The 27285-nt window shown below is 40.2% G+C and overlaps 2 protein-coding genes across 2 annotated transcripts in view; one reads left to right on the top strand and one right to left on the bottom strand.

Annotated features, from left to right (window-relative positions):
• ube2l3b (ubiquitin-conjugating enzyme E2L 3b) overlaps positions 1–5990 on the top strand; it is a 28196-nt gene extending 22206 nt beyond the window's left edge. The window contains exon 5 of the mRNA XM_008284341.1: positions 4348–5990. Coding sequence (XP_008282563.1) covers positions 4348–4502 — 155 coding nt within the window. The 3' untranslated portion in view covers positions 4503–5990. The remainder of the gene's footprint in view (positions 1–4347) is intronic.
• Positions 5991–8038: 2048 nt separating this feature from the next.
• On the bottom strand, positions 8039–24168 carry ydjc (YdjC chitooligosaccharide deacetylase homolog). The gene is made up of 6 exons (XM_008284339.1): positions 24097–24168; positions 22157–22332; positions 19971–20130; positions 12853–12952; positions 11195–11372; positions 8039–9945 (listed from the first exon to the last, which is right to left on the bottom strand). Exons 2-6 carry the CDS (start codon positions 22318–22320, stop codon positions 9615–9617), a joined length of 933 nt encoding a protein of 310 aa, XP_008282561.1. The 5' UTR covers positions 22321–22332; positions 24097–24168; the 3' UTR covers positions 8039–9614.
• Positions 24169–27285: the final 3117 nt, after the last annotated feature.

The following is a 27285-nucleotide window of genomic DNA, read 5'->3' as shown; positions in this document are numbered from 1 at the left end:
ACCATTGACAGTGTTTGCGTCTTTGAGTTACTTCTTGAGTTAGAAAAGCGCTATATAAATCTGATCGATGATCATTATCATTATTATTATTTTTAGCGGAGAAACCTAAAAATAACTAGAAAATGCAAGAAAAATGAGAAGTGTGCCACTGCAGCTTCTGCCAGTAATATGCTCTGCTATATTTACACATAAGGTATCATTTATACAAGTACATTTTATTATAAAAATACAACATTTTTATTTTAGTGTTTGAAGCACAATCTTGTTTTGAAAAATCTGATTTTTTTTTCTTTTTTACAAAAATTCTGGATTTTCAAAAAAAAGGAAGAAAAACGTAAACTGCGACTGCTTAATAGTCGTGAAAGATATTAATACATGGATTTAGAGCCACATAATTTGGTATATAATTTGATTGGGTTTTCTCAAAGGTATGGGCAAGTTAGGCGTTGGAAATCCCATCGGAAGAATAACAACATCTTGAAGATTTCTGAAGAAATGTTGAGTGTGCCAATGCAGCTTCTGCCATTTGATATGTCCTGTATAATTATACACAAGGTATCATTTATATAAGTATATTTTATTTTGAGAACCTAGCATATTTTACAAACTGATCAGTTTGTAAAGTGAGCTTTTACTTTGAAAGTGTAGTGCACTTCACAGAGTCATGGTGACTCCTTGTAAATGTCAATGTTTGTCGTGGGCTATGGAGTTGAGGCTTTAATAAAAACAAAAACAAAAATACAATTGTGCTACAGTAGAGCTGCTCACTAAGCTTTATTTACTGGTTATGGACTCTTGTTTTGAAAGTGAACCCAAGCATACTGATTATTTGTCCACCGATTTGTGTGTGAGAAAGAGACAGAAAGAAGTACTGTTTGGTAAGCTCCTTGGATATATGAGAGATTTTATTTTTGACAATCTAGCATAGGGGGAAGCCATGAAGGGATGTGTGTGTGTGTTTTTTTAGAAGCCAGCATATTTCAGAGTCCCTGGTAATGTTTTTGTAACATTTTGGAACTTTTAATTTGATAGTGCAATGTACCTTGATGCATCCTGTTAACTTTCATCTTCGCTAACTAGGGGCTTTTACTTTGAAAAGCGGACATACATGATCTTCCTTCACTTAGCCTTGTTCCTTTTTTTTTTTTTTTTTTTTTGTTTGAAGGACAACATGCAGCTGCTCCTTAAACTACTGTTACCTGGGAGATTTATTCAGAACTCAATTTATCCAACCCAACAGATATGAAGCTGTGAAACACTATGGCTGATGGATTTTGATCTGGGACATTTTAGAACAAGTAGCAAGGCTTTGTTAATATCATTAGTAGCAGCAGTGTTGATTTGCCTTAGAGCTGCTGTTAGATACGTCCTACTGATAGAGCCACTATAGCAGTATAGATGGAGGCAGCCATGCTTGTCACTGGTTACTGTGGTGATTGCTGCCTTTTCAGTGGAGGAGGTGGGAATGGTGAGAAGACACAGAGTTTGGGTGTAGAGAAGAGGAGCAGACGAAGGATTAGACCCCTCAAACACACAGTTACTGCTCAAAAACAAGTCATATTGAAAACATTATTTCACTGTGTGAAGCACAATCTTGTTTTGAACAAGCTGATGTATTTTCTTCTATGTACTGTATATTAATTTGATTTGGTTGCAGGTTAGACAGACTCACCATTTCTGATTTTTCACACAGCTCCGAAATAATGAGAGTCAATGAGAGATCTGGTCTGCACACTGTTCTCTCAGGTGACTTATTAAAAAAAACTGTAAGTCCTACAGCAGTTGGACTCACAGGGGGAAAGAGGACAGATATACCTACATTTTTATGCATGAATGGTTCACTAGAGTGAAAATTGTGACAAGACAAAATGAACTGCACTTTATTCCCCCCAAAAAATTCATATCAAAATTTAGACTGATCATGTGTGATGTCACCCACTCTAACTCTAAAGCCTTAAAAGATAACCAAACACAGATTCAGAGGAATCACATTCCAAGGTCTGTAACCCGTTTAAACTTTGAATGAAGTTTATACTGTAAATTATGCCAGAGCTACAGGGTTCCAAGTGTGGCTGGGGTTTGGCAATTGTCTGGCCGACTTCCCATTTATTTCAATGGTCATTTTTAGCTAAGTTTAAAGAAAAAAAGAAAAATGAACTTTATAAAAGCCGAATGACGAATGCTAACCAAAGTCATAGCATGCCATTCCTAGTTGAGCCGTACATTTTGATATGTAATTGGTATGGGTTTTCTCAAAGAGGAATAATAGCAAGTGTGCTGTAAGGTTGATGTAATTAGACTGTTTGGACTACTAAACATTTGCAGGATTGACTGTGACCTGTCAGATTCCCTGACCAGTACTTTTCCCCCAGGTAATGTTAAGTGCACAGTGTCAACAAAACATTTACACTGGCTGTATATAAAGTAAAAGTAGTTGTTCGCACTTAATCGTCCCAGTGAGAGACCATTTTTCCTCAGGACACGGAAAGATGTATCAGGACAGGGTTAATGAATATGACAGAGCAGTTGTCAAATACAGATTCATCTTAAACAATTAGCATATCGGGCAAAAAGTTCTTTCTTCTGTAATTTATTTCAAAAAGATGAACTTTGATATATTCCATATTTATTACACATAGAATGAAATGTTTCAAGGCTTTTTTGTTTAAATTTTGATTGGTTTAATTGGCAAGTTGCTATTGGTGGTTCTAATTGTTCTGTAGGCAGTTATAGTCTGTTTTTATCACAGTAAGGTTTTATTGTTGTGGACATTTCATTTGATTGCCCATTGGATTTGAAATTTTAGGGCAAAATGTATGAAAAAAAAAAAAAGTGTGCTGTGATTTTGGCATACCAACTGCGTGTGAAGTGTTTCTGTGATGCTTTTGGACAACCATGATGGGAAAAAGCCTCCCTTAAATCACGTCACACAACTAAAATACCTACCGCTGCCTGTGCATGTCTATCCGTAATTGTGACGGTTCAGTTCACACTTGTTCGTGTTAAAAGTTATAGGCAAATGTTACTAAGTCCAACCTAGTGGGATTACTGGCGTGACTTTTGCGGATTAGAGACCAGGATGCACATGAACACATGCAGCTGACCCGTTTAGTTGTTACATGAAGGGAACAAAGTCTGAATGTGTTCTGAGATGCACCTGTATGTGGTTACAGCCCTGCAACCCTTAAGCTCTGAAGAATGTCCTGATACAGGTTTCATAGTTACTGTAATTTCCAATGTTATGTTCAGTGTTATGGTTCCATGAAGTAATTTAAAAGACCAATTGTGTTACCACTTGTAGAAAGGTGGACTTGTAAATATAAAATCACATTATTTGCTTTGTTACTGTGCTAAACTACAGATTACTTGTGTGTGTTTGTTTAGTACTTCTTTGTCCAAGCACACACTTAATATCCAGACTCATGTGGGTGGTTACACTACTACACACAGCCACTTAGTCTGCGACATGGGCTTAGTCATTGTGCAACAAACTAAGAATTCCAAATCGTATGAGCAGTAAGTTATATATTATACAGTATATAGATGTGTTTTAATACAATTTATAAATCAGCCTCTGTATCAGGAAAGCAAAAAGTATCAAATTTAGTGAACATTTGTGCCAAATGTAAATAATTTTATTGAAGAAGTTAATGTCATTGCATTACGAAAGTAAGCTTAAACATTTTTGTGGTCTTTTATCCTAAAACATCAACCTGGCGTACTGCTGCAACATACAGGAAGACCGCTGGAAGCTACTTAACACCAAAGGGAACTTTGTGCCAAAGACGGTCGTTTTCATCTTCATATCAGTGGACAGCGTTGTGGTGTCTGATACTTATTCTATGCCAACCACGTTTTGCTTTGTGAACTGGAAGTTCATGTGTTCCCTGTTGAGTTTTCCGATGTGCTTGCTTATAAATGCTGCATTGTTTTGCAGCTAAAGGGCAAAGCTCTGTCATCAGATCGTTTCTTCATCACATAAATTCACCACTAGGAGAGAATCACAGATCACTCTGTTTCATGACTGTTCAAACTAAAATGAAGTAACTTAAGAGGGCATGTGTGGCTTTTACATTGATGCAATAGCCGTGTTTAGCAAACAGTCAGATTTCATTAAATTAAATTGGACTTATGACTATGTCTAAGTGGAGCCAAAAAAAAATACAGCTGTGTATTTTCATTTGGCAGGTGGTTGTATCCATGAAGTACTTAATGGGCTGATTGTGTTGTGCTGCAATAAATTTCATCTTCCTATGCTCTTTACTACACGTTTCTAGTGACTAGGTGACAGTGAAAATCAGGGCTATTGTTTGTACTAACCTAATGTCTTTGGCTGTGTTTTTGCAGTAATTCAGTCTCTCATTGCGCTGGTGAATGACCCCCAGCCAGAGCATCCCCTGAGGGCAGACCTAGCAGAAGAATACTCTAAGGACCGTAAAAAATTCTTGAAGAATGCAGAAGAGTTTACAAAGAAACACGGCGAAAAGCGGCCAATGGACTGATCACCTGACAAGAGCGTCGCCCTCTCTCTGTCTCTTTCTCCCCCTCTCCTCCTGTCTCACCAGCCCGACCAAATACTGATCTTCCTCTCCCCTATCTGCTACCCCCTCCCCCCCACCTCATCACCTTCCTCGCTTACTCTCCTCCCCTCCTTGCTCTCCACACCACTCCTCCTTGCAGCCCTGGAGCCGCCCAGCTGAAGCTAGGCAGCGGCAGCCTCAGCCTTGCTCCCCATCCAGGACTCTCTGTGGATCAGACAGCTTCCTCTTCCTCCTTTTCCTCCTTCTCAGTCATAAATCTCCAGACCATTTCTAACTTTCTACTCTTTCTAAAAGTGAAAAATGGAAAAAAGAAATGCTAAGGGAACACAATGTTCAGATGAAGAGTTAGATGGGAATACTCAGTGATGTGTTAATTTTCTGTTGGCTTCCCCTCTATATAAACAATTCTTGTTTTAAATCAATTTCACTTAGAAATTATTTTTTCTGAAGTACATTTTTTTTTGAAGAGCAGAACAGAACTGGCCAATTGCTCTTTTTTTCTCCCCAATTACCCTGTCATATATAATCTTTCAACCTGAAACAAATGTGACAGAAAGAAGCTGTAGCTAGGACCTGGAGGTGTGCTGATGGAAACGTTTCCCTTTTTCACCTCCACTGCTTCTAGAATTGCACTGTACTCTGTGGAACAGTCCCTCTCAAATCTCCTACCCCACAGTTTGTGACCCACTAGGCAGAAACAGAAAATAGCAGGCCACATGTGAATTAAATAGTTTTTGCTGAAAATAAGGACTCTTGAGTGTCAAAGTAAATACAATTGGTTCCCAAACATCCAGTTAGAGTTTGTAGACTTTTAAACTGAAATTAGTGCACTATCCCCCCATTTTCTTAAATATACATTTGATGGATTTTTGCAACAGATCTGTTGCACTCTCAGATCGTGCTGTTAAAACTTTCTGCATGTGGACTAGCTATTGTGATTTTTATTTTTCCTTAATAATCATTTGCTTTTTTCACTTTAATTTGTTTGGATTGGCACTTCATATATGAAATTGGTCGAAAAGTGGGGAAATATATGTTTGATAAATTTGAATCTTTCACGCATGTCCCCTCTCCCACTGCTGGGTACACCAGTGTTACCACCTATCCCATTAGAAACAGAGCCCTTTACCACACTTTGACATATTTAAGCTGCAGATCAACTGCCAGCTGCCCAGCTAAAAGGGACCTAACTAGTCGGGATGGGGGGAAGGAGAAGCTGGAGAAGGATGCACTCAGCTTGAATGAAGCTCAGCTCCTGGAGATGGTCCTAGAAACAAGCACCTTGAAGGCAGCTGGGAGAGGGCTGGCTGTCTGGGGATGTGTCAGGACATGGAAAGGGACTGCAGTGGCCAAAAAAACTACCATGTAACAGCTATTTGATTTGGTCCCAATATTGTTTCATAATAAAGATGGCTAACCACTTGGCCTCACTGTCTGCCTGGTAGTGAAGTGGATGTTGCATGTGTTTGGTTTGTGATGACTACACAGGAACGAAACAAATCCAAACTCATCATGATTTGTTGAAGAGTTTGTTAGAAAGCAAGTGAATTTACTTATGCAGTTTAATTAACATGCATCACAAACATAAAATATGTAATGCCATGATTATACAGTTCCTACATATTGTGTCAAAAGTCACAACTCATAGTCCTGTTAGTTTGTTTCTAGAGCTCATGACACATTTTAGTCTTTCAACCATAGCATGGAATCCAAAGTTTAAAAAAAACAGCAACATTTTTTGGTTCCATAGTCCTTGTGCATATTTCCTATATTAAATCATGTTTACAGTGGATCCCATCTATAGGACATTGTTTTACATGGTGATTATTTTTGAGAGTGTATCGTAAGTAGAATTTTGAAACGGATGTAGGTAACCCAGTTTAGGATTTTATGCCATGAAGATGTGGGACAACGTATGCAAATAAGAATTATGCAGTTTATTGCCTGAAATCAAGTTAGTTCAACAAAACGTGCAAACGCATTCTTCTACATGGTAACAATAGCCTACAGTCACATAAAATTGTTTTCGTTATTGACATATTTGGATAAGGAAATACCTCCGAAGCCCCTTTTTTGACCTCCCCATCAAGAGGAGTGGGGGGTCAGTTAGAGCAAGGGGCAACTTAAATTTTGGCTTTGACAAGGCCATTCCAAAACCTTCCGTTTCTTCTTTTTCAGCCAATACTTTATGGGCTCTGCTAGTGTGCTGAGGATCATTATCCACTTCAGACAGATGGCCTCCCATTATCTTCAAGCACTGTTTGACATAATGCAGAGGTCAAAGTTGAGTCAGTGACTGCAAGCTGCCAGTAACCTCAAACCATAATATTTCTATCACCATGCTTGACAATTGAGGCTCTTCTCCATTTTGAGCCTCCTCATCGCTTCTGTCCTCCGTCATTCTTTCTGTGACATGAAAATTGATGTTGGTGTATCCACTTGAAGGATGTCTCAATTTTTAAAATGCATTTTGAGGAAAGGGGGCTGCAGGGTGGCGCAGTTGGTAGCACTGTTGCCTCGCAGCAAGAAGGTCGCCGGTTTGCATCCCGGTGGGGGCACCGGAATCTTTCTGCGTGGAGTTTGCATGTTCTCCCCGTGCAGCGTGGGTTCTCTCCAGGTTCTCCGGCTTCCTCCCACACGGTCCAAAAACATGTTGAGGTTAATTGGAGATTCTAAATTGTCCGTAGGTGTGAATGTGAGTGTGCTTGGTTGTCTGTCTCTAAGTGTGGCCCTGTGATAGGACTGGCGACCTGTCCAGGGTGTCCCCTGCCTTTGCCCTAAGTCGGCTGGGATAGACTCCAGCCCCCCGTGACCCTAGTGAGGATTAAGCGGTGTATAGATAATGGATGGATGGATGGATTTTGAAGACAGAGGGGGCCTCTCAAAGGATTCACCGTTTTATCCTTTGCAGAAGTTTTTACTGTTTCTGTCACATAAGTTAGACCGTCATGAGTTGTGCACATTTTTTTTTTTCAACCTTGTTACTAAGGATTTCCAATAAATGTGATAAATATGTCTATCACATAAGGCAAAACAAACTCAGTAATTGCAATAAAATGATTACAACCACCTGAACAAAATGCGGATGAATCCACAGGTAACAGGTGTCTAGCAGAGTGTATGATGTGGCAACTTCTACACATTCTAATGTTTTCACAGTATTTGTTGCATCAGTCATGACACATTCCAACATGTTCCACTATTAACAGAGCTGGCCGACGTCAAGTGCTGCTGGTTGGTGCTTGAGCTGTACATCCTTTACAAAGGATGTGCTGCTTTTAAACTAGTGAAATCTTCTGCTCTTCGAGCTCGATGAATATACTCAAGAAAAATATGGACGTCATTGACGTCAAACTTCAAACACTCCTCTGCCGGCCTAATCTCCAATATTTATGATATTAACTTCCTAAATGTTCTTTATCAGTTACTGGGATTGTCGAAAGTGCAATAAAATTAGATTTTAAAAAACAAAAAAACCACAGAAGGAAACACTCAACAAAAGTGTGACATGGTTTATTAGCTCATTGTTGGATTTGAAGCAATTCAAATATAATCTTTGAATTCAAACTGAGCAATGCTTAAAAAAACCTTAAACAGAAACTCAAAATATAAGCATTCAAAAATCCAGACAACTCTAAATATTACAAATATAGTGTAATGTCACAGATCACACACAAAAACCTGAGATTATTGGAAATCATTGCTGCATCCTAGGTCAAAACCAGAGACAGAAACACAGCTTGGCCCCTATTAACCCATCCCTCCAGGATTTTTCAATGAAAAGTTTTTTGTTTTTTTTCTTCACCAATGGACTTATGTTTCCCCAGATTTCTAAAAAAAAAAAAAACCCCCCACAAAAAACCCTGTATCAGATAGGTAATCTGTGACATGTACAGATAAAAATATTGACAGTCCAGACAGTACTAGATTCTGACTTTAAGACAAGACATGAAGCTCAGATAATAACTCACCTGCTCACTAAATGGAAAAAATTCTATTTAAATTTACTCACCAAAGTTAAACCCAAGATCTGACCTTTTATAGCTTTGACAGGTATTTATATAGCATTTCCAACTACGTAACGTGCAGTCACGGACTTTAAAGGTTTATAGCTGAAAGTCAAATTTGAAGGGTGGCGATGTCAAACCCCTTATTAGGAGGAACGGGTGCTGGAAGTAAGATAGCCCATTTTTTCCACCTTCATGTATTTGTAACCCTCGTATTAAGTATCCTTTTCTGGTGTATAAACAGAAAATATTTTCCAGCTGTGATAGTGTAGCTGTATTGTTTTCACCTTGTGTTTCTTTTCCGGTCTGTCTGTGAACTCCAACTGTACAAGAGTTACAAAACTTTAAGGGTGTTGCTGAGACAAAAATGAAAAGCCTAGTTCCAAGATGGCTGAGGTCCAAGATCTCTGCAGTGTGTTGTCACGTTAATGTGGTCTCTAGTATTCCAGTTCATAAGTTACAGTGGTTTTAGAGTGTTTCGGTGCTTAGCAGTCATGCACTTGGGAAAGTGAAGGAGCTGTCGGCGCATTTAATGCTCAACTGCAAGAATTTCCAGAAAATTGAAATCCTGACGCCTCTTCATGCCCAGCCTCTGTATCTTAGTAGATCTTTGATGGTTCCTTCATTGTTCATTTTGAAAAACTAAAACATGTTTCCGGTAAAAAAATCCTTCACAATTTTAGCATTAATCCTGTATTTGTTACCATTTAAAAACTACTGCTTCATAGAGTTTTACCACTGTAGCAGTGACCATTATTCTAGTATTTTTTTTCAGTTTTCTTTAAAAAAGTGCTAGTGTTATAGGACTCCACTCTCAAAGCTCATATTTGATGGACTTCTGTCTGTTAAGGTGCTGACACTTAACATGTGAGTGCCTCAGGTTGATGGAAAGAGTGCTCATTAAAGACAGACAGGACTTAAACATTAAATAAACAACAATCTTGAACTGTTTAAAATCATTATTCCTTTCTAGACATATGGAGCAGTCTACATCCAATACGCTTAACATTGTTTCACATTGGATCCATCTTACACATACATGTTTGTTATTTTGAGACTACAGTAGTCAGAGGTCTTTGAAGGCACATAGTTGCACTCTCTCTTGGCTGTAGAGGGCCAGCAAAGACGGGTCTCTGAGCACGCTCAGCTCATGTTGTCTGTCTGCTGACTGGGAGAAGTCATCAGGGCCCTCTCCACAGCCTCCTTCATGGGGGTGACTTGGGTAACCTGGGTGAACCATAAGCTCTGCTGTGACCACGGGCTGATTAGAACCTGATGCACTGCTGGAGGTAGTGCCCGAAGGCCCTGCAGCCGAGGCGTGGCTGAGGGCCCTCTGCAGGCTGGGGATGGACATGTTCTGGCCCATGGTGGTCAGTCCCAGGTACATGTCTGGCCACCTGTGGGAATTAAAAAGGTTTAGACATGATTAATTGTCAGCCATGGGATCCTGCACCACATAATGTTAATGGTGAGAAGCTGACCTAAAGACATCAGGCTAACTGATATGTCACCTTCTGTGATGGTAAATTCTTGAACCTTAAAATTCTATGGATGATCTACTGTGGGTACTGATGTTAAAAATGCTAAGATCAGCAATAACCTGTTTTCATCAAAATCAGCAGGCTCAATGTCTGCCAGGTACTGTAACTGTAGGTTCATACAGATTTATACTATTTGAACAGACTGCGCAGGGTGCTTTATAGTATTAAGTTAAAAGGAAAAGAACATAAATGCGATAATAGCATACAACAGCAATAAAATAGGATTAGCCATTGACTGAAACAATGAGTGTTCATTTTTGCTTTGTCATCATCACACTTTAGCTCGCCACTGGTTTGTGTGAGGTGACATTATCCCCGCACAATCTGTTTTTATTATTACCTGATGGGGTGGTTTAAATTCCATATGCATGGTATTCAATTCAATTCATCCATCCATCCATTTTCTATACACCGCTTAATCCTCATTAGGGTCGCGGGGGGGCTGGAGCCTATCCCAGCCGACTTAGGGCGAAGGCAGGGGACACCCTGGACAGGTCGCCAGTCCATCGCAGGGCCACACTTAGAGACAGACAACCAAGCACACTTACATTCACACCTACGGACAATTTAGAATCTCCAATTAACCTCAACATGTTTTTGGACTGTGTGGGAGGAAGCCGGAGAACCCGGAGAGAACCCACGCTGCACGGGGAGAACATGCAAACTCCACGCAGATTCCGGTGCCCCCACCGGGACGCGAACCGGCAACCTTCTTGCTGCGAGGCAACAGTGCTAACCAACTGCGCCACCTTGCAGCCCCAATTCAATTCAATTTCATTTATATAGCACAATTCACACCATATGTCATCTCACAGCGCCTAACATAGTAACGGGAAGACCTCTTGAATTTTAAACAGAGAACCCAACAATCCAAAGTTGCCTTTGGACTCCATCTGAGCAAGCAGTTGGCAATGGTGGGAAAGAACCACCTAAGCATAGTTTATTGCTTATACATAAGCCAGGACTAGAGTGATACACAGAGCCTCCTCTAAACCTTTTTTTTCATAATAAGATAGTAATAACTTAATTGTTTTTGTGTTTTTTTTTCAGTACGCATGCACGCCCACGCGCACACACGCATGCACGCACACAAAAAATCCCAGACCTGATTCCATAACGTTTGAAGACAGGAATGGAATCCAGAGCGTCCTTCTCCACCTGCATGTAAAATCTTTTGAGGTGTGCTGGCAGCCACGGGCAGCTGTGTAATCCTGGCTCCACCGGGACACGAGTGTATGGAATCCTGAAATCTGACAGGACCTGTGCAAACACCTCACGCACCTCTGCATAACACACACACAGCACAACAACGTCACTACTCTCGCCACTCACATCAACTTAATGTGGTTATCATCATGGCCAACAATTATTAAAAAAAAGCAGTCGTGAATTAAATGTTAAGTATGGAGGTGAAAGATTTACTGGAAAGTGTCGTGATAGCCAGTAAATAAAATAGCCACAAGCAGCAATGCTCAGGGTCTAAGCAAATTACAAGCATTTGGGCTGAAGAAGTTTGCAGAGTTGATGTACGCTTTCCTTCATGGCCGTTTCAGCTGTTCAACCAGCTCTGAGTCCTCAATGCTTTCTGGTGGCTACAGCACCACCTCGTGGTAACGAATGGAATTGCAATAGATTCTACTTGTTTTCTCCACTATGAACATTCAAACTATTTGAAATCCTATGGCCTAACTACAGATTGCATTTTAGTGCTATGAACAGTGCTGCCATGATTAAAGTGGTAGAATTACACTAAAAGTCTTATTTAGTGTGGTGTTCTTTATTTTAAAAAAAAAAAAGTAAATTTATTTATTTAGTTTTTACAGGTTTTTACTTAAGAACTGTTTTGAAACGTTTTCACCCAGTGTAAAGTGTACGTAGGACAGGACCTATGGTTTTAGAACACAGTTCAGTGTCAGAGTGCAGTGTGCTGTCCATAAGTCCAACTGGCTCCCAATATATTTGAGTCCTGATGTTTCTGATCAAAAGGAGAAACTGGGGTTCTTTCTAATGTGCAAGAGATCCTTGATAATGCAGTACCTTCAGCAGAGATTGTGTAACTCAATTGAAAGAATTGTGTTTAGAACTGTGACTGATGGTGACTTTTTGAGGCTCTTTACCAAGTGTCTTCCTGTCTGCAATGTTCACTGGACATAAACTGTGGGTTTTGTTCCATCTCCTTCCCTGGTGAAGTGGGAATTGTAGTCCTTTTTTCTCCTTTTATTAACCATGATGGCTGGCCCCACCGGCTACATACAATTTCTAATATGGACGTTTAATAAATGGAAATTTAACAAAAAGAAACCCAAAAGTTTCAACAAATGCACTAGGTGATGTAAATGGGACTTTTTTTTGGTCCTTTTTGCCTTTATTGTATAAAACAGTGAAAAGAGAGACAGGAAAGTGGGGGAGAAGAATGGGGGATGGACTTGCAGCAAAGGGCCATGAACGGGATTCGAACCCATGGCCGTTGTGTCGGGGTCTACAGCCCTGTATATGGGTCGCCAGCTCAAGCAGTTGAGCAATAGCGGCAGCCCTGGACTTCATTTTGACATAGGAATATCATGCGTAAGCTCCCAGAGTGGGACAGTATCTGTCATATGAAATCAACCCATTCTCTCAAAACCTGCAGATAAATGTTCTTCATTCTTGGCAATTTTTATTTGCTGCTTTTGTTACTCAGTGTGAAATGTGTAGCTTGTTGAGCCAAATGTTTGCTATTATTGGGTGAGTGAATAATAACAGAGACAGTCTGTGTGGCCTTACCTGGGAGCACATGAACGTGTTGGTGCCCATCCATGTGGTGGGGCAGGTGACCTGTCAGTTCCATGAACAGCCTGACCTGAGCCCTCAACTCCAGTTCCACCTGGGAAGAGAAACACACCGAGACATTAACTGTAATGGAGAAACATGACATCCTTTTTTCCCTTGGCAGCTGCATATTAAGTTACTTTGCCTGAGCCTTGCAATGTGTCACCAAAATACAACTTCAGTAGTAAACCTAAAAGTAGTATCAGGCCCATGCACCTTTGTGCATGTTGGGTGTGCTGGTAGGATGCTGACTGACGTAGCAGTGCGAGTAACATGTCATGCCTTGCTTGAGTACATGGCTGTGTACATTATAATAATAAAAGTTTTGAATCCTTTCCATACTCACTTTGTTGCACTAGAAAACACGCACCAAGCCTGCATTCTATTGCTGTATGTAAGTGGGTACCAGACTATGAAAATACCATGTAAATGAGAGCCTGCTTGTCACACAAGCATCCCTGCATCCTGCTTCCAGTGGGAAGTGATAACTTCATGCTGGGACTCTTTCCAACTCGGAATGTTTGGGGAAGCTTGGACAAAGTGTGTTTATTTAAGTTTAAACAACTTCCTGTTTCACAGTAAAGCATCAACACTGGCCACAAAGCCACGGAAATGCCATTCACCAAAAACTAAAATTTTCAGAAGTTAAAATCACGAAGGTCTTAAGATTATACTGATCAAATATTGATCCATTTTCTAAGATAAGCTTGTGTAAGAACAATGACTGTGAATGCACAAAATTGCACACTAAATGTAAAATGGCGAATGTGAGTGCGCTTGGTTGTCTGTCTCTTAGTGTGGCCCTGCGATAGACTGGCTACCTGTCCAGGGTGTCCCCTGCCTTCGCCCTAAGTCGGCTGGGATAGACTCCAGCCTAAAAATAAAGGTAAAACAGTTAAACATTAAAAGCAATCTTGAAAAGGTGAGTTTTTAAAAGGGACTTGAATGTGCTGAGGTCAGAGCAGTGTCGGATGGGAGATGGAAGGGACACATTCAGACAGTTCAATCTAGATTTCATTCATAATAATTTCCACTGGGAACTAAGAACTTCTGAGGAAGTAAGGTCCTCCACCTGCATTTTCACCAGAGAAACCAAGGTCGTCAACAAGTTGTCCCAGGAAGATTGTTATAAACTTCCAAAAGTCCCTGCTGATCAGGTCGTATTTTGAAGGTTAGCACATTTTGAGTTTCGCAATACTACATGGTATTGGTTGGTAAAGTATGATAGCATTTTCCCATCATTTTTAAAAACATGTAACAACTTTTTTTTTCTTTGTTCTGTAATACAACAACAAGAAGATAAAGAAGAAATCCCTTGATAGATGAATGGATAGATGAACTGACAACAAAGTCATGGCCTTGTTAAGCATTTATGGAGAGGAACACATCCAGCAGGAAATTGACATGGTGTTCCACAATAAGAAGGCTGATCTTAAAGTTGCTCTAGTCATTAGTAAGGGCATTTTATAAGATATTTCACAAATCTGCCAACTAAATCGTTGCCAAACAATTTCTTCACCAATATGTTTGTAAAGGTGTGTAATAACTTGCGTTAAAATGTTGAAGTTCAACTCCCGTGGGAAACCCTGAAAAAACCTGCTCAAATTAGGGTGCCTATAAATGATTGTAGAAAAATAGATTTTTTTAAACATCAGGCCTTAGGTAACTTATGAGGGGTCAAATCAGGTTTTTTTTTTCTTTCATGATTCTGAGTTGATTGTTAGCATCTATATTTCACCACAAACACTCCATTGTTAAAAAAAAGGCTACACTCACTTTTACATTTACATTCACAGTAGCTTTTATTTCACATACTTATAAAATACTAAGTTATTTCTTATTCACAGTGTCAGAAGCTTCAAGAGTCGTTGTCTATGTCTTCTTCAGACTCAACAACATCATGACTGCAGTTTCTGCATGTAATGCCTTTACAGATTCCACAGGCCCAGATGAACGTGACCCCATTCTTCTTGCAGCTGCACCGCCGGTTGTTGCAATCTCCATGATAATTACAACTCGTGAACTCAGTAGTGTTGGAACTGTCTCATACCCAAGCACACCTAATGTCCATCCATAGTCACTGGGGTTCAGAGACATGCTCTGTAGAAGGATCCAGACCTGGTCTGCAGGTAGGCACGGAGTGAATGCTGTGCAGCTGCACCCTCTGTTAGAGGTAGAGTCTCTGGTTTGATCACTCCTGCTGCCGCCTTCCTTGAGAACACGTTGTACCAAATTTCACTCAATTTAGTATCTGGTCCATGATAAATGTACTGCAAAATCACAGTACCGGCCTAAATCACTGCCTCCATTATTATTTTTCATATTTTTACTCTGATGACAATAATGATGATGATGATTATGATTATTATTTGTCAAAGTAATAGCAGTGTTATCATTATTACCTATCAAATAGAGTTGTTTTGCCATGGCCAGCAATTACAGAAAAAGGCGAGACAGAAGAGCAGGTAGCCCTTCTGTCTTTCAGAGAGAGATTCTTCTTAACCACATCAAACCACATCAAATCTCTCTCTGAAAAGAGAAAAAAAGGGCTACCTGCTCTTCTGTCATGCCTTCACAGAGTGTGATACGGTTTCTACAATTGCTGGCCATGGAAAAACAACTCCATTTTACAGGTAATAATGATAACACTACTACTACTTTGACAAATAATAATAATAATAATAATAATCATCATCCTGATTGTCATCATAGTAAAAATATGAAAAATAATAATGGAGGCAGTGATTCAGGCTGGTGCTGCAATTTTGCAGTACATCTATCATGGACCAGACACTACATTGAGTGAAATTTGGTACAACATGTTCTCAAGGAAGGCAGCAGCAAGAGTGATCAAACCAGAGACTCTACCTCTAACAGAGGGTGCAGCTGCACAGCATTCACTCCGTGCCTACCTGCAGACCAGGTCTGGATCCTTCTACAGAGCATGTCTCTGAACCCCTGTGACTATGGATGGACATTAGGTGTACATGGTATAAACCAGTTCCAACACTAGACCCCATGACTCCTGAGGAGCTACTGAAGTTCATGAGCTGTAATTGTCAGAGATTGCAGCAACTGGCGGTGCAGCTGCAAGAAGAATGGGGTCACATGCATCTGGGCCTGTGGAATCTGTAAAGGCAGAAACTGCAGTCATGATGTTGTTGAGTCTGAAGAAGACATAGACAATGAGTCTTGAAGCTTCTGACACTGTGAATGAGAAATAACTGAATATTATTTAAGTATGTGAAATAAAAGCTACTGTGAATGTAAATGTAAAAGTGAGGGTGGCCTTATTTCAACAATGGAGTGCTTGTGGTGAAATATAAATGCTAACAATCAACTCAGAATCATAAAAAAAACCCCTGATTTGACCCCTCATAAGTTACTTAAGGCCCGATTTTTTTTTTAAATAGATTTTTTGACAATCATTTATCGGCACCCTAACTTGAGCAGGTTTTTTCAGGGTTTCCCACGAGAGTTGAACTTCAACATTTTAAAACATGCTATTACACACCTTTACAAACATATTGGTGAAGAAACTGTTTGGTGACAATTTAGCTGGCAGATATTCATATGTTCTCCTTACTAATTGATTAAACATCCTATAACTCAGTCTGTGTATCAAAGATACATAATAAGTAGTTTTTTTCCCGATGGAAATAGTCTGTTAATCCTTTAAAAGTAGACACAACTCTACAACATTAGCTCCTTTAGAATGTGCAGATCTATGAAATCCTCAACTCTCTCCATTCACTCCTCCCCACTTGGTGCAGCTCAAGCTCAAGCATCTCTACACATGCCTGACTCCACCTGCAGGTGGATCTCTGACTTTCTGTCTGACAGGAAGTAGCAGGTTAAGCTGGGGAAACATTTTTCTGACTCCCGGACCATCGACACAAGATCACCACAAGACCACGTCCTTTCACCTCTGCTCTTTTCCCTGTACACCACAGCTGCACCTCCAGTCACCCGTCTGTCCAACTCCTGAAGTTCACAGATAATACCACCCTCATTAGACTCATCTCTGTTCGGGATGAGTCTGCTTACAGCTATGAGTTGACCATCTGGTGGCCAGGTGCATGCACAACAGTTTGGAGCTCAACGCTCTTAAGACAGTGGAGATGACCGTCGGCTTCAGGAAGGACTCAGCCCCACCCACCCCCATCACCCTGTGTGATTCCCCAGTGAACACAGTGGAGCGCTGGACACCATCATCACCAAGGACCTCAAGTGGGAGCTGAACATCAGCTCTCTCATCAAGAAGGTTCAGCAGAGGATGAACTTCCTGCGGCAGCTGAGGAAGTTCAGCCTGCTAAAAACATTGATGGTGCACTCCTACACCTCCATCACTGAGTTCATCCTCACCCTTCCCAACGCCAAGGACAAGGCCAGACTTCAGCATATCATCTGCTCAGCCGAAAAGGTGACTGGCTGTAATCTGACCCTAAAGTGTTTTGTTCTGGAAAGATTATGGTCGACCCCTCCCACCCTGGACACAAATCGTTCGAGTCCCTCCCCTTTGTTAGAGGGTTGTAATCCATCAGAGAGCCCCAGTAACACTCCCTCCCTCCCTCCCCCCACCATTAATGCTGACTCTATGTGGTAACTTAACGCAGAGCTTTTAAGTAGGATCATTATTATCCTTTTGCACATTTCCAGTTGTTTACATTATATATGGACATGTTCTTAGGCGATTAATTTGCACATTTTTGCACACTGGAAGTATTTCTATTACTTTTTATGACTCAAAATCTCTTGATTACACTTGCTGCTACTTTGACTTCTAACACTGCTTCTTGTTTGTCTTGTAACACTTGCTGCTACTTACTGGCAACTCTTTTTTATATGATACCGTTTACTGTTATACACGAAAACACCAAGTTAGATTCCTTGTATGTGAAAACCTATTTGCCAGTAAAAGCTTTCTGATTCTGTTTCTGATCTCTTCTTAAATACTCTACATCACACAATGTTCGAACCTAAAACTAATTCCAAAAATAACTTCACCATTTCTGTAGAAATTTCTGAGTGCGCCAATGCATCTTTTGCCAGTTAATATGTCCTGCTATAATAATAGGGAAGGTAAAATTGATATAATATGCATTTTATTTTGAAAGGCCAGCATGTTTTTCAAACCCTGATCAGTTCCTTTTAACATCTCTGAGCTTTTACTTTAAAAGTATCAATCAGCCAATCGCCTGTGAGTCACTGGCTGCTGCAGTGAGCAGAGCAGAGAGGTGCAGACAGGCAGACTAAGGATTAGATCCTTGAACAAACAGATGCTGCTCAAAAACTATAAGTCGTATTAAAAAAATATTTTAGAGCGTGAAACACAATCTTGGTCTGACCAAGCTGATGTATTTTCATGTACGCACTGTATATTATACAGATTTGGTGGCAGGTTAAAGGGACTCCATTTCTGATTTTCACCCAAAATTTTGGAGCTCTGATATAATGTGATTCAATGAGAGTCTTGGTTGGCACACTCTGTGCTGTAAACAACACGGATTTAGAGGAATAACATTTAAAGCCTTGTGACCTGTCTAAACGGACACATTGCTAACAGAAGTCATAGCACGCCATTCCTGATCGAGCCATACATTTTGACATAAAATTTGAATAGGCTTTCTCAAAGCTGCAGGAGAGTTAGGTGCTGAAAATTTTGTCAGAAGAATCTATAATAAAAACTGAAATTTCTGAAGAAATTTTGAGTATGCCAATGCAGCTTCTTCTGGTTGATTGTTCTGCTATAATTAGGCCGAGGAATAGCAAGAAGTTAGCTTCAATGCTTATTCATGGGCATTTGTACATTATTGGAACACTGCAGATTCAAGGTGGAAATACTCAACCAATACTCGTTCTACTCATTCGTCTTCTAGCATATAAAAACATCATATGTTAACAAGCTATGCTTTTCAAGACAGGGGTCTTTTCAGGTTGTCACTGTTTGCATTTTCTATGCAGTAAAACAGTGGCTACATTTGGAAACATCTGCTGACTGACTGCCATCATCATTGAATATGCTTTGTATGTGTATTTCTGAACAGAAAGGTAAGTAACCGTTATTGCCATGACTGTAATGAAGGCACAGATTAACATACAATCAACTACCAGACCAGACATAGGGCTACCAGTGATGCAAACTTTGGACAAAGGCAGCTCGTCTACCTGATGAGTGACCCGGTTCTTCATCTGCTTGATACAAGCTCTGTGTAAAATGATGGTAGAGGGCTCTACTGGGTTCCGTGTGTGTTTATGCAGATTCGGCGGTAAAGTACGACGATTTCATTTTCTGTCATTGTAAATGCAAGTGCAGCAACATCTTTTGGTAACAGCATAGGCTGAAGCACTGTGTCTCCAAATGCTTATTTGTATTTCACCCACCTTTCTAATGATGCATTCAAACAGTTGAACGCTACATTGTCAATAACTTCCTTATTGAAAGTAAACCCACTGAACCAATCCGTAGACTTGAGCTTGACTGTATCTATTATACAAACTCTTTAAAACTAGACTACATGGTGTTGACAACCAGTTGATGAGCTCTACTGTCATAAAATCTAAAGCCATGTGTGGTATGTGGTGTTCATACAGCTGTGAGCTGCACCAGCCCTCAATTGTATCAGCCACTAACTCTGTCTTTTATTTCTGATGTGGTAGCTAGGAACACAGCTTTTCTTCTTCTATAATTTAGATTAGATTTTTTGCTCATAAGATACAGTTGTCCTCAAATTTGCTGCTGTTTTTTAATATTTCTGTTGTACACAATTCAAAAGCAATGATGTGATTTTCATTAAATTTTTATTTGTCAATTTCAACTTATTTTAGTGACAGCTGTTTTTTCCTTCTTTAATGGGAGGCTATGAATACATTTGAGGATGACTGTATGTGGGTCTAATTATTTATTTTCCTTACTCGTATTTATTGTTTCTGTATCTCTGATCATTCTTTACTGATGTTTTTCTTTGTCGTTGTATGCCATGGTGGAAGTATGCAATAAAAAGAGCTAAACTAACCTCACTGCTGCATACCAGATGACTATATGATTTCAGATGTGTAATAATTTGTTGTACCTGTTCCATGCTGAGCTGGCCTCTTTCCAAGGCCTGCCGAAAGCCTATCTTCCCCAGAAAGAAGCCATGCTGGTTTATGAGCGTGGAGGCCTGCTGGAGGCTCTGACACACTGGAATGCCCTCCGACAGGTTGGCATGGAGGCCAATGGGGATGCTGTGTCTGATGAAAAAAAGCAAAACAAAACTTCTGTCACATCACATAATGCAAGCCAAAAATGTTTTGTACTTTAATAACAAAGATATGTAACAGACAAAATAATTTCCATTAAAGGTACTTGCCTTTTGATTGTAAATGAATGTAAAATGTTTAGCACACATAAAACTGACATTAAATGTCAACCTTGTCAACATGTCTGTATAGGGTTTTTATATGGTACAGGACATATCATGAGTGGGAGAAGCAGTCAGTTACAACAAAGCTAAGGAATCAATTCTGTCAGCTTGCAGGTTGGGGCTTTCTGTATCATTATTCTTCTTTAGAATCGATTTCGAGTTCAAAAATGTCCTGCTGAATTCCTCCAATACTGCAGCTCATAACTGTGTAGCATAGCGCTGAGTTGTAGATTAAGTGGTGTGCTCGAAGTGCTGTGAGTAGACAGAGAGAGGTGAAGCTAGAGGTGGGGACTCAGTAGATTTGCATATTGAAAAGGAAGCAACAGTGTAGAATTACTGTATATCAATAAATGCAGTTTTCAAATGATGATGAATTGAAAATTGACTGAAAACCAATTATAATCCCCTCCCCCAGAGCCTTAGTAATGGCTTTGTAGCTCTCCAGACTTTTAAATGTCAATGACGTTGTTTCACAGCTGTTCTTGAATCGTGGCATGCTGTGCTGCTTTATGAGACCCTTTAGCTACTTCACAATGCCAGACAGGTTCTACTTAGGTGATGTTTAGATTCAGCAAGCCTGGCAGTAATCATATGTGGATGTGGCTGGTGAAACTGAACCCAACTGACGGATGAGTTCAGTCATTTGGTAGACTGGTAGCTGAGGGGGCATTACTTTGTCACATAAAGCAAGGTGGGGCTGGACAGCATTTTTCCTTCAATAAATGAAATCATCATTTATTTGTCATATTAAGCCTTACTGCATTTTGTATCTATACAAAAGTATAGTATAAAGTATAAGCCAAATATATCCCAAGAATATATTCTTGGGATATATTTGGCTTATACTAAAATTTGTTTGATGATGTAAAACATTTAACTGTGACAAACATGCAAAAATAGAAGATATCTGTAGGGGGGGCAAATACTTTTATACATCACTGTATATAATACTGAATCATTTTCCACAATAGATAAACTACTAAGTATAACATTTATGTTGTATATCTTTTATTAGGTGATCCTTATCTACTTTAAAGACTCATGTGGAAATTGGATAATGATTTTGGTCACATTTAGGCAGAAATATAGAAAATTCTCAGGAGTTTTCAAACTCTCTCAAGCATCACTGTCCAACACATTTAGAATGTGTATTTACTGTCCAGTCTCTGGATATGTTTTGTTCTTCAGGCTCTGTGATTCGGAGAATTTAAATGCAATAATTGCAAATAAAACAGTGGACGCTACATTAGTATTAAGTGCCCAGTCTCAACTTTAATGTTTACCTCAATATACTGTGTGACAATTGTAGCCTTTTGACACATAGGGACTGTTCAAACATTCAGAGTCTGACTTTATTAAATGCTGGACTGTGCACAGGGCAACATCACTGATAGCTGCATGAATAAGTAACTAACTGTGCTTCACTGAGCACGCACAGATGTTCAGTTTCTCATTTCTATACCTATCAGTCAGGTTACCACTGTAAATGGAAAAACAGAGCAAAGATCTTGGTTTAAAAAAAAAAAAAAAGCCCTTTCTTTGTGGCTATTTGATTGTCATGTACTGATTTTGAATACTTTGGCATTTCTTACATTTGTTAAATTTAACAGTCTTACAAAATGTCTACTGTTTATGTCTTAGATGGCTAAAATATAAACTGCTCTCAAATTTTGTTAGAGCTGAGCTGGAGGTGTCTGTGTCACATCAAGCGATAGATGTTGCCAGCTTTGTGAGGGAGCAATAAAAATACACCAAAGAACAACAAATGGAAACAGAGCCAGGCACATCCCCACTAGCTGTTTTTAGTAGATTTGAAACATGTTTTACGTGTATACAGTGTAAGACCACGCTACCTTTTAGCAAGATCTGCTGCCTCTTTGGCAGCAAAGGCATTAACCAGCAGTGACACATTGGAAATGCCTCCAGCCTGGAAGCAATCCACAATCCCCTGGTTTCTCCTGGGACAGTAGCCGAAATCATCTCCTGTGACCACCAGCATCACTCTGAGCTGTGGCATTATTGCTGGTCTCTGCGGTGGACAAACAGGAGACAGATTAACACTCATCATTAGGGTGACTAGCACTCACAATGTTGATCAGGTTGTCCTGTCATAAGTCTGGATGGTCTGATCCCTGGCTCTTCCTGTCAACAGGCCAAAGCGTCCTTGAGCAAGAAGCTAAAGCTCAAATTGCTCCTGATGCTTTTGTCAGGAAACAGCAGCAGCCAGTGCAACACACATTCAATCATCAATATCTTTGCCACAGTGAAATATCTTGCTCTTTTTTTTTTTTTACCAAGATGTGTTTCTAAGTTGGATAATTTAGAGCTGCAGCTGACTCATTTCATGTCTTTCTTACTTGCACATTTTTCTGTCACTCCACACTACCACATGAATGATAACGGAACCTTCCATCCATTATCTATACACCGCTTAATCCTCACTAGGGTCGCGGGGGGGCTGGAGCCTATCCCAGCCGACTTAGGGCTCTAATGCATGAAGTGCATGAGAACATTTTTTAAGAGCACTCAAAGTTAAATAGACATGGTAGGGGTCCCAGCTCACGGTCTGGGTTCAAATGGAAATTGAAAGGCTCCAACCCAGGCAGGCAGGTCCATAAAGCCTTATGACCATAAAGCCAAGCTGAGCCTGCAGGTATTTGACTTAGGTGGTTATTAGTCCTGGATAAATACATGAACCACCTAGAAATCAAACAGTAAGCTAACACTGTTGCCAGACCATCTTAAAACACATCCAGTTTCATCTCCCGTCCACACTAAGCCAGCCTTTCCCACCTTGTCACGGTGAAGCAGACACGACTCTCGCCTCCTCTCGTGCACTGAACCAAGCAAACGCCGCAGGATCGTTGTTTGGGTTTATTATAGATCTTTCGTGACAGCAGTCCTGGAACTTTTCTGACACACCTCGTATGTTTATGAATCACATTAAGCTTAACACACAGTGAGTGAATGATGGTAAACGCCTACCTAGAGACTATTTTTAGGTGGGAAAGGCCGTCTTAGTGTGGACGGGACATACCTCCTATTCTTAGCAGCAAGCAAACAGCTCCCATAGAAACGTAACATTACATGGCAATGTTTTAGTGACTAACTAATAAGCAACTTATCAGGCGAAAGTGCTGACTTGATTTACAACACGTCATCTCACATTGCTTAACATAGTAAGGTATAGACTGTACACATTTAAACCCAACGGTCCAAAGTTGCCTCATCCCTTAGTTCCTCAATCTGGCTGTAATACACCAGCTGTGTGCTCGACATGCTCTGTGCGGTGAATCCAGAAAAAAACGAAAATATCCCACAAATGAATAACACTAATGCATGTCACTTACGAGAGTCATGACTTTTTGTCGATTTTAGAATACTTTTCAGTTTTACAGTTAACCCTTTAATTAACCCTGCACAAACTAGTCTGAACTGGAAAACAGGGTCACGGCGGTGGATAAGTAGTGACTGCTGTACATACCTACGTATGTACACACACACACACACACACACACACACACACACTCACACTCTTCCATGGTAAGTCTTAAGTGCTGTATCTTGCCCAGTCCCATCCGTGGTCGGACCGTCTCTGAGCAGCGGGCGGACCGGCGCCGCTCACCGTCTCCTCTCCTCACATTCTACCGACACTGACAGACTTCAGGACGACACTTATTCACCGCTTCTGTGCTTCTCTGTGACCCACTAACACCGCAGCAGCTTCGTCCTGGAGCCACATAGTTTACCAACGCAATCCTACTTGACAGTTTTAAATCGAACTTGAGCTTACCCATGGTATCACACGCGCCGGTCCATATGTGCCGGAGCCCACAGCCGGTGGACGTCCGCTGTACTTCCGACTAGCACTGCTGAGCTCGGAGCAGACTGCGCTGGAGCACGGCGCCCCCTGCTGGAGCCACATGGCAGGAAACATGAGCCGCTTGTGTCTGCAGAGGCGGAGGCTGCACTTCTCGGACCGTGGTGAGCCAGAGGAAGTAGAAGCATTTCTCTCCATAATCGTTGACGGTTACAACGTCATACTGATCGTGAATCGTCTTATTATTTAATGCTGTAAACATTTCTGATGTCTTCATTTGTGCAGCAAAGCTGCTGTTAACCTCCTAAAGTGAGAAACAGACTATTGAACTCGTCATTAAACACTGCAAACAGGTTTCATCTAAATACAGCTCCTGTAAAACCAACTCTTAGCTTGTTTGCTGATTTGTTTCACTGAGTCATAGCACGATTTTGGCAGCTCAGCTCAGAGATGATGATAATTAACTATAGACAGCATAATAAAACTCCATCAGATGATAGAAGCCTGTTGAAATGATCTCTGTCTGTCTACAATAAGCATCTATAACCTTCAGTGTGAACGCTCAATACTCACTGTTTTACATTTTTAATGATGTTAATAAAGCTGCAGTTATGTGAACTGGTCCCAGTTTAAACCAGAGTTGTTAATACTGGATTCCTCTCAGAGCTGCTGGTTCTGTCACAGTTTACTGAGAACCTCATGGAGCTCAGTCATCAGTTGTTCCTCCTGTGACGAGTCCAAGTGTCTGCTGTAGAAAGGTTCAACAGTGAAACTACATTTTCCTCCACAGTGTGTGTTTTCATAGTTAGTCTTTTCATTGTGACATTGTTTTGTAACGTTGAGACATTTAGTATGTCCTAGGATTGGCTTTAATTTAGGTTTATTTATGTTTGCACAGTGATCTAATAAAGGTTCATTTTACTGTCCTCTCTTTTTTGATGGTGCAAATAACAACCAAACAAGGGAGATCCTTCCCAATGTCAAACACCAGATGCTGCCAACATTACCACTGCCTGTTCTGTTGCTCAACTTTGTAAAACTGTAAAAAAATAAAATATATTTCGCCACAGCAAAAAAGTGAACTATGTCCAGTTTATCAGATATATCAGTGCTATAGCTACTTGAGCATTGAATGTCTGTCCCTCTGTGTCTCTCTCAGGAGCTAGTGAGATCAGCGATTTAGTGATGGGAGTCATAAGACTCATTTCCTTTCTTGTGTGTGTGTGTAGATTGTATTAAATAAATATATCTGCCTCCAAAGTTGTCCCTGTGTTTCGCCTCTTTCTAACCTTTGAAACTGTCTTGGTTGAGATCCAGAGACCACAGCAGATGATTCTAATATTATTTCACCTGATAATGACATATGCATGTTACACCACAATTACCTCTTGCACATATGAATATATATCATTATGTATATCAAAGTAATTATATCGCTCTTGGTAATCTTATTAATGAGCACAGCCAAAATGAGTTCCAGTAATCCTAAATGTCAAGGCAGCTAAAAAAAAGTCTTAGTAACATACAAATGAAACATGCCATTTTGTAGTGAATAATGTAAGTTTGATAAAACTTTTTCAATGCAGAAAAGCATAGGGCGATGGAAGGTATACAGACTGGTGACAAATTAAAGGCAAAACATCCATAAAGTATCCTTGTAAGGTGTTTATCCACTTCATGCCACCAGAACAGCTTCAGTGCTCCTTGATATTTGTTTCTAAGTCTCTGAACCCTACTGGAGGGATGAAACACCATTCCTCCAAAAGATATTCCAGCATGTGGTGATTTGATATTGATGAGAGTGCTGTGTAACATGTTGGTCCAAAATCTGCCATCAGCGTTTACCAGGGTTGAGAACTGGTGACTGTGAAGATCTTAGCAAAAGATTCCCACAGTCATCATGCTTATCAAACCACTGAGGGATCCTGTGTGTCCCATGGATAGGGACACTGCCATCCTGGAAGTGATCAGGAAAGAAATGTTTCATCAGAGGATAGAGGTAACCCCTCAGAACAACACTGTGTTGATTTGTAGTTATTCTTTCCTGGGACAAGTGGACCCAAACCATAGTGGAAAAATGATCTCCAAAACACAACATAGCCCCCAAATCCCCTCATTGTATGGGTCAGGCGTTCAGATCTTGGTATACACCACACTTTCTGAGAATATAGAGAAAGTGTCACTTTTTTCCACATCTGTGAAACAATGCCTCAGGGTTTTACACCACTGGACTCTCAAATGTGCACTCACCTTTGTTGCAGGAGGTTTACATATTGCAACACCTGAGGAAGAGTTGATCTTCTGTACTTCCTTTACATATTGTACCAATGCATGAATATCATGGTCATCAAATGTGCACTGTTGACTGCAATTACCAACCCTATTTACTGGTGTCTTTCTCAAAGATCTAATGCAGGTGTCACTTAAAGCAGGGCTTACATGACAGGAGTTTTAAAATTCTAACAGATTATGAACTTGGGCTGCATCACCCACAGAAGCACAAACTTCACAAATATTCTTCTCTCTAAACTCAGACATGCACACACTTTAAATGAGAAAATAATGGTTCATCACACATACTCAGTATATTATAAAGAATATTGTACCAGAAGGAGCAATTTGTGCTTCAACAATGAACCCTCTTTCAGAGTCATTAAGATCTTCTCCTCTATCTTCCTATACAAATTCTGAATAAATTGCACCTGTTCAGCAATTTTTCTACATGCCACAGAGCATGATTGGATGTTAATTGCTTAGTTGGCACCATGCTGTACACCCGTGAGGACACATCTACATTCACTATTTTGCATTTTATTCAGGTTCTTCTATTAATGTGTCACTCATCTGTAACTTTTACAAAAAAAGTAGCAAATCCCTGTGTTCATAATGTCAAAGTGTTTCAGGATAACATAGAGGAACTGTAACGTTATCCACATGTGGTCTTTTTGTAGAAATGGTTATGAAAATCGTAACTACAGTGAATGATACATAAATATGTTAAAACATTCATTCCCACCTCCATCTTACTGTGACATTTACCAACACCCTTTTCTGTGAGAAGCGATATCTAAGCATTCATTTCAATGAAAACAGCCTCACTGAATGCTGAGCTCAGTAAGACAGTGGGTTTTGCGTGTACAGGTGTCGTCCCACTTTCTCGTG

This window comes from Stegastes partitus, unplaced genomic scaffold, assembly GCF_000690725.1.
Source record: "Stegastes partitus isolate 25-593 unplaced genomic scaffold, Stegastes_partitus-1.0.2 Scaffold355, whole genome shotgun sequence".
In the NCBI taxonomy this organism is placed as follows: domain Eukaryota; kingdom Metazoa; phylum Chordata; class Actinopteri; family Pomacentridae; genus Stegastes; species Stegastes partitus.
Note: the sequence above shows the minus strand (reverse complement) of the source record. Positions and strands in the feature narration are given on the sequence as shown.

Bases quoted from the DNA above. Each gene is read 5' to 3' on its own strand.
- ydjc (XM_008284339.1), bottom strand. From the start codon at position 22,320: ATGCCACAGCTCAGAGTGATGCTGGTGGTCACAGGAGATGATTTCGGC. The intron at 20,131-22,156 runs GTAGCGTGGTCT...TTTTTTCATCAG, and splicing joins GCAGCAGATCTTGCTAAAAG to ACACAGCATCCCCATTGGCC. The intron at 9,946-11,194 runs GTCTGGGATTTT...TAATTCCCACAG, and splicing joins TTCAAACGTTATGGAATCAG to GTGGCCAGACATGTACCTGG.